Source organism: Perca flavescens, chromosome 11 (genome assembly GCF_004354835.1).
Source record: "Perca flavescens isolate YP-PL-M2 chromosome 11, PFLA_1.0, whole genome shotgun sequence".
NCBI lineage: Eukaryota > Metazoa > Chordata > Actinopteri > Perciformes > Percidae > Perca > Perca flavescens.
This window is the reverse complement of record NC_041341.1, coordinates 19,021,432-19,029,906: the sequence shown is the minus strand read 5'-3', so window position 1 is coordinate 19,029,906 and position 8,475 is coordinate 19,021,432. Positions and strand designations below refer to the sequence as shown.

The 8,475-nt window shown below is 40.6% G+C and overlaps 1 protein-coding gene across 1 annotated transcript; it reads left to right on the top strand.

Moving 5' to 3' along the window:
- On the top strand, window positions 1-5,346 carry tlr7 (toll-like receptor 7). Its single transcript, XM_028590837.1, has 3 exons — window positions 1-77; window positions 386-4,084; window positions 5,259-5,346. Exons 1-2 carry the CDS (start codon window positions 63-65, stop codon window positions 3,536-3,538), a joined length of 3,168 nt encoding a protein of 1,055 aa, XP_028446638.1. The 5' UTR covers window positions 1-62; the 3' UTR covers window positions 3,539-4,084; window positions 5,259-5,346.
- Window positions 5,347-8,475: the final 3,129 nt, after the last annotated feature.

Sequence of the window (8,475 nt, the reverse complement as noted above, 5' to 3'; positions counted from 1 at the left end):
TTTCAGTACTTGATCTCAACAGAACTAATAGCAGGACCTCTTTTAAGTCTCTCATGTGAACAATGTTCTTCCATCTGGTGAGTATCATTTATCTTTGCTCGTACACTGTATTGGATTATAAATGCATCCATAGGTAGTGAAATGAAGGATTGGCTTTGATCAGAATGGCTGCAAACTACATGGAGATGGAGGTGGGAAAATGAAACGCTAACTTGTATCAGTTCCTAGTTGCATTATGAAGTAGCATATCTGCACATGTATACATTACTCAAAATGTTGATTTTAGCATTTGCTTCTTGCATTATGTGTGTTTTCTCAGTAATGTAACTGTATCAGCTGTCCACCTGCACACATTTCTCAGTGAACTGTCTGTGTTTCTGTACAGATGTGTGTGGCACTGCTGGGCCTGTGGTGTTGTCTCACCACATCAACAGCTAGCGTTTCCTACCCCAAAACTCTGCCCTGTGAAGTTAGAGAGACCGACAACGGGAGTGTGGTGACAGTGGACTGCACTGAGAGAAGCCTCAAAGATATCCCCCTTGGCATCCCCAGAGACACTACCAATCTGACGCTCACCATCAACCATATTCCTAACTTAAACTCCACCTCCTTTCATGGTCTGGAGAACCTGACTGAGATTGACATGAGGTGCAACTGTGTGCCCATCAAAATCGGGCCCAAGGACCGCATGTGCACAAAGAGTGTGATCATAGAGGACAACACCTTTTCCAGCCTGAGGAACCTGCGAGCACTGTATCTAGATGGCAATCAGCTCTACAGTATACCTAAAGGCCTCCCTCCAAACCTGATCCTGCTGAGTTTGGAAGTGAATCACATTTTTTATATTTCATCAGCAAACCTCTCTGAGATTAGAAATATTGAGATGCTTTACCTCAGTCAAAACTGTTATTTCCGTAACCCATGTAATGTTTCCTATGAAATAGAGGATGGCGCATTTTTACAGCTTAACAATTTAACATTGTTATGTCTTAAGTCAAATAACCTATCCTTTATTCCACATCGACTACCCACAAGTCTGAAGGAGTTGTACCTCTATAACAACAACATTCAAGAAGTCACTGATGAGGATTTCAAAAACTTAACTAACCTTGAGATTCTAGATATTAGCGGAAATTGTCCTCGATGTTACAACGCTCCTTTCCCATGCAACCCGTGCCCAAATAATTCCCCACTTAAAATCAGTAAGACGGCTTTTAAAATGTTGACAAAGCTAAAGACTCTGCGTCTGCACAGTAACTCTCTGACATGTGTGCCATCTGAGTGGTTTGCCAGCACAACAGAGCTAAGAGTTCTTGATCTCTCCTCCAACTTTTTAGCAAGAGAGATAGGAGTCACACACTTTCCACATTTCCTGGGCAAACTGGAAGAACTGGACCTTTCATTTAACTATGAGCTTCAGAGGTACCCTGAAACACTGAGACTGAGCCGCAATTTCTCATCCCTCAAATCCCTTCGAATTCTCAGACTGAAGGGCTTTGTGTTTCAGCAGTTAAAGCCAGAGAGCATTGCTCCATTAAAACCTCTAACAAACTTGGAGGTTGTGGATCTGGGTACAAACTTTATTAAAATGGCAAACCTTAGTATTCTGATGGAATTAAAAAGCTTTAAAATAATCAGTCTGTCTGACAACAAAATATCATCCCCCTCTGACGGCCAAGAAGCTGTCGGTTTCTCTGGGGGAGAGCCCTTGTACTGGTCTCCCATGTCGCCTGCAGATCAGTACCAAAGTAAGGAAGTGAGAGAGATTCATTACTTTAGATATGATGAATATGCTCGCAGCTGCAAATACAAAGATAAAGAACTTGGAACGATTACATCCTTTGTCAACAAGAACTGCAGTCAGTTCGGCAAAACCTTGGATGTGAGCAGAAACAACATATTCTTCTTGCATTCAAGATTTCTAAATCTCGGAGAGCTTAGATGCCTGAATCTGTCTGGAAATGCAATGAGCCAAAGTCTGAATGGCTCTGAATTTAGCTATCTGGCTAATTTACAATATCTAGACTTCTCCTCAAACCGCCTGGACCTGCTCTACTCCACAGCATTTCAAGAGTTGAAAAGTCTGGTCATCTTGGATATAAGTTACAACAACCATTACTTTGAGTCAGAGGGCTTGACTCACATGCTTAATTTCACTAGAAATTTGAAAAATCTCAAGATATTGCTCATGAACCACAACCAGATCTCCACTTCCACTAACACGGAGCTAGAGAGTGAATCTCTAGAGAGGTTAGAGTTCACAGGTAACCGGTTAGATATGTTGTGGAGGGACGGGGACATTAGGTATGTCAATTATTTCAAGAAATTACATAATCTGACTGTCCTCGACATCTCTCATAACAACCTTAATTTCATTCCACAGGAAGTGTTCAGTGGTTTGCCAGACAAACTGTCTGAGCTCTATATCAAAAATAACAAACTAAAGGATAACTCCTTTGATTGGGAGAAACTAAAACTTTTAAGTTCTTTGCAAGTCTTAGATCTCAGTGGGAACAGCTTAACTACTGTTCCGCCCATGCTGTCAATCTGTACCAAATCTCTAAAGAAGCTCCTGTTACATAAAAACCAGATCCTAAAACTCACGCCAGATTTCCTCAAGGATGCCTACAACTTACAATATCTGGATCTTAGTTTTAATCACATACAGTACATTGACAAATCTAGCTTTCCAGATGACGTCGTCAATAAGATGAAAATGCTGCTTCTGCACAAAAACAGATTTGTGTGCACTTGCAACGCCACTTGGTTTGTCACATGGCTCAACAGGACCACAGTGCCCATCCCCAGACTGGCCACGGATGTTACTTGCGCTAGTCCAGGGGCACAAAGAGGTCATCCTGTACTCTCAGTGGACCTGCTGGCCTGCCAGCACAGCTACCTGTCAATCATCCTCTACACACTCATGACTTCCCTCGTCCTCAGCTTCCTCACCCTGTCAATCTCCAGCCATCTCTTCCTGTGGGACGTCTGGTACATCTACCACTTCTGCAGGGCAAAGCTCAAAGGTTATGGGCGCCTGAACTCCCAAAGCTCCACCTATGATGCCTTTGTGATATATGACAAGGAGGATCTGGCGGTAACAGAGTGGGTGATGAAGGAAATGGTTGCTCATCTGGAGGACCATGGAGACTGCCGGCTGACGCTTTGTCTGGAGGAACGGGACTGGATCCCTGGATGCCCCCTGATCGACAACCTCTCGCAGAGCATCCACAACAGCAAGAGGACCGTGTTCATTCTCACCAGCAAATATATCAAAAGTGGCAACTTCAAGACAGCTTTCTACATGGCCCACCAAAGACTAATGGATGAAAAAGATGACGTCATCGTACTGATCTTTTTGGAGAAAGTACCTTGCGATTCAAAGTACCTGAGATTAAGGAAGAGACTGTATAAGCGCTCTGTGATGGAGTGGCCTACAAACCCTCAAGCCCAGTTCTACTTCTGGTTCAGCCTGAGAAGTGTATTAGCAACTGAAAGTCACAAACAATACAACAATCTCTTCAAAGAGACACTGTAAAACAATATACTGTCATACTTAGTTCCTTCTTAATTAGAGATGGCACTGAATGTACATATGTAAATGAATTACAATGTGTGAACATCCCACTATTTAAACATAAGACAAAGAGAAATGATTGTGACATGAATGACTAATTGTCTATTATGAATTCCCTTTTTACGGTAACTCAATACAATAGGGAACTTTTGATGGGAGAATTATGATTTTGACTTTGTCTGAGATGGCAACAAAACTGTTTACATGTCATGAAAAAGGAAATGAAACAGATGCACTTCTGCAATTGAGAGGCTACTTCTGCCCCAGAGGCTCTTTGTGAGAGCCAGCCAGCTCGCTGCGTTTCTTTGACTTCAGCAACAGGGGGATTTTTTTTTTTTTAATGTGTGTTGTATTTTATAAATTTTAAGTTGGATATATTAACTTTGGTGACTTGATGCAAGACAGTGTCATCAAGTAGTTAATTTTCAGTTTTACTTTAAAGATTGCCAGTGCCACTGTTTTTGCAAGGTTGTCATTCAAGAATCATAAGGAATCAATACCACAATGGTGAGTTTTATTGATACAAGTTTCTCCGTACGTTTTTTAAGCTTTACTCTATGAATAGCAGAGAATAGATTTACATACTGAAAGTAATATGAATGTTTTACTCGTCCAACGTTTGTTATAGATTTACTGGTTACCTGTATGAGCTTTTTAATTGGATGTTTCTGTAATATAACCTGTGAGGGTTTTCGTCTTCTGTGAGGAACTTTATGGCACTAGATAATACTTGGTGTATACATTTACAGTATTTTACTATGAAAACTTTGACTATTTGAAAACTGTTTGGGATTTTTTATAATTGAGTGTTCTACATTAAATAATTTACATTAAAATGTATGAAAAAAATCATCTTCTTTCTATGAGTATAATATTTGAACAAGCAGCGGTCCGTCGTTAGATTAGTGATTACAAACTCATGCTGTGCAGCCAAACCACATGACGAACATAATACCACGTGTCAGGCCGACATCTTGTTAAATGTGTCTCAAATAATTTATAAGAAATAAAGGGGAAACCAGATGCTAATATGAGACTGTGTGCTACTGGGGAAAGAAATACCTTACTCAATTACAAACGAAATCGTTACAAATAATTGCTTAGTTCAGTACACTCAGGGGTGTGGCTGCTACTGCCTTTCTTGGTCTGGTATTATCAGTAGCTTATTGTAGCTACTATTGTTTAGATACATATTGTTGTATCTGACAATGCTGAGTCAGTTCACTGACTTAAGGACTTTTCTCAATACTGTTGCAGTAGCTTTAACTATACAATAGCCATTGTTGAGCAAACGTTACATAATCTGGCTGTAAGGGGTTACAGAATTCATAATTTAAAATATGTGAGGGAGTCATATATAGGCTATAGAGTGCTGCAACCTGCTGGATGCAAGTGGTACCATTCTGAAAAACAATGGTCAATACTTAGAGGATAAGTTCACAATGTTTCATGTATGTCTTAAACATTAGTCAGGTACCCATATGAACATTGAAACAGATTTTGCTTGCTGCAATCATTCCTTCGGACATACTTGAACATACTTAAACGTTGTGAATGTATCCTTTAAAACACAACATGTATGATGTACTGTATGATACAATACATATTCAATATATGTTTATAAAATACTGACTATGAGTATAAGTTGCTGCATTTCACTAATTCTATTGTTTATCTACAGACAATGACGTGTTGGATGCACTTGCTGCTGTTCTGTCTGTGTTGCCATTATGAGATCCAGCCTGCTGCATGTAAACCTGTGTGGATGACACCACAGTTCCCTTGTGATGTCACAGCTGACAATACCTCTCAGGTTCTATTTGACTGTAAGGGGCGTCATCTGCAGAGAGTACCTGATGGGATAACGAGTAATGCAACTGAGCTCAACTTATCAGAAAATTTCATTAAGAAGATTTCAGTTAATTCATTTTCCAAAATGTCGAATCTGACTCAGCTCAATCTCTGCTGGGCAAACAAGAACAAAGAAGTGATGATTGCTGCGAATGCTTTCAAAAATCTGACAAAACTGACTGAACTGATACTGACTGGCAATGGTCTGAAGGAAATTCCCAGCAATCTCCCCCTCAGCTTGGAAGTCCTCGAGCTGAACAAAAACCACATTATGTCAGTGGATAACAGGAGCCTTGTTGGCTTAACAAAGGTGACACATTTACGGTTATCCAAAAACTGCTACTTCTGGAATCCTTGTGGAAAATCTGTTACAATTATGGAAGACAGTTTTGCAGTTATAAGCAAACTGCAGGTTCTGGACTTGTCGTATAACAACTTAACTCAAGTTCCCAAAAGATTACCCCAATCATTACGCATATTATACCTGGGTGATAATGCAATTCAGTACATATCTGAAGATGATTTTCTTGGTCTACCAAATGTAAAAGTCCTAAAAAATACAAGGGAACTGTCCAAGATGTCAAAGTGCTCCATATCCCTGTGTTCCTTGCAAAAACGGTTCTCTTGGTATCCATCCTAATGCATTTCACAGTCTGACACAGCTCGAGACACTGAACCTGGGAGGAAGCTCACTGGACCACCTGAATCCCTCCTGGTTTGAGAAGCTGAACAAGCTTAAACAATTGTTCCTGTCATTTAACTTCTTGTTAAAAGCAATTACTGAGGAGGCAACATTTCTAAGATATCTTCCAAAGTTGGAAAAACTTGATCTTTCTTTCAACTTTGCTCTCAAGTTATACCCTACAACATTAAATCTCTCAACAGAGTTTTCAAATCTTGTGTCACTCAGAACTTTGCATTTGGATGGTTTGGTTTTCCAGAATATTGGACCAGGCACACTCAGACCTCTGTACAAGCTCGAACATCTACATGCACTAAATTTAGGGACTAACTTCATTATTCACTCTGATTCCACCATATTCAGCCAATTCCATCACCTGAAAATGATATACCTTGCAGAAAACAGGCTGTATCCCATTCCAGTGAGTAGTCCACCAAATACAGGTAACGGATACAATCCAAAGAGGTCGGACCTTTCTATTTCACCGCTCCTAAAATTCCATCCGAAAGATTTTGATTATGAGCTGTCACACGGCCTTATCAAGCAAGAGTGCTTTGAGTCTGGACGAGTGCTAATCCTCAGCTCAAATAATCTTTTCTTCATTTCTCCAAAGCAATTCGAGGGCTATGGAAATATTGCATGTCTCAACCTCTCAGGAAATGGATTTTCAGCAGCACTTAATGGAACAGAGTTCTCCTTGCTGCCTAATCTGACATACCTGGACCTGTCATTCAATAAGATTGATCTTGCCTATGACTACGCCTTCAGAGAACTAAAGAAACTACAAGTGCTGGACCTCAGTAACAATGATCATTACTTTAAAGCGTTCGGGGTTTCGCATAATTTAAATTTTACAAAAAATCTGCCTGCTCTGAGGGTGCTGAACATGAGTCATAACTCCATTTCTACACTAACGACCAAACAGATGTACAGCAAATCATTAACAGAACTTCAGTTTACAAATAATAATCTTGGGACTCTTTGGAAAGAACAGGATGGCTCATATAAAAAGCTTTTTACTAATCTTACTAATTTGACGATTTTAGATATATCCCACAACAAGATTGCAAAGATTCCAGACAATGTTTATGAATATCTGCCACGTAACCTCACCATACTACGCATAAGTCACAACTTGCTTACTGATTTCATATGGGACAAGCTCAAGTTTTTCCATCAAATTCAAATTTTAGACCTGAGCTTCAATTCTCTATCTAATGTAACAGGCATAAACTCAAACGTCATCCACAATTTGACTTTCCTTGACCTGAGTCATAATCAGATTTTCCACTTGGACAACTGGTTTCTAAAGGGTGCAAAAAGCCTGATGACTCTTAGACTTGACTACAACAAACTGACTATCATCAATCAATCCACTTTCCAATCGAGACCCGAATCTAAGATTCAGACCTTGTTCTTGCAGGGTAACCCGTTCCAATGTACCTGTGATTCATTTGATTTCATTGTGTGGATTGAAAACAGTGATGTAAAGATCCCACGACTGACCACCGAGGTGCTATGTGACACACCATCAAACCAGAAGGGACAAGCTCTGATCCACTTTGACATTAACCAGTGTGTAAATGACAGTCAGGCGTTCTTGATCTACATTCTCACAAATTTCTTAATTGTTGTTTTTATGTTTGTGGCAACAGTTGCTCACTTATTTTACTGGGATGCTTCCTACGTCCTACACTATATGAAAGCTAAGCTCAAGGGATACATATCCATGAACTCGCTAGCTGGTGTTTATGATGTCTTTGTGACTTACGACACCACAGATCCACATGTCTCTGAGTGGGTGATGAGGAAACTGCGAGTTAAACTGGAAGAGGAAGGAGAGAAGCATCTCCCCCTGTGTCTGGAGGAGAGGGATTGGCTTCCTGGAGTCCCACTGGTAGATAACCTCGCTCAGAGCATCCGGTACAGTCGGAAGACCCTGTTCGTCTTAACGGAGGGCTACGTTAAGACCGGGGTTTTCAAGATGGCGATGTATCTGGCCCACCAAAGACTGCTCGATGAAAATGTGGATGTGATCGTGCTGCTAATGCTGGAACCCGTCCTGCAGCATTCACACTTCCTGCGCCTGAGGAGGAGGCTGTGCGAGAAGAGTGTTGTAGAGTGGCCGAGAACAGCTGCCGCACAGCCCTGGTTTTGGCAGAACCTGAGAAATGTGGTCAGAGTGGACAACCAGGTGATGTACAACAAGACTTATTCAAAGTACTTCACCAGCAAGTGAACCAATGACGACTGTTTGGGAATGATTTATAACTTTAAAAATGTGGACAATAACATCTGAAGCCTTTTTTAAAACTAGTGTTCTATATCAACACTGATGTGGTCCTTTACAGCTTTTAATCACTGC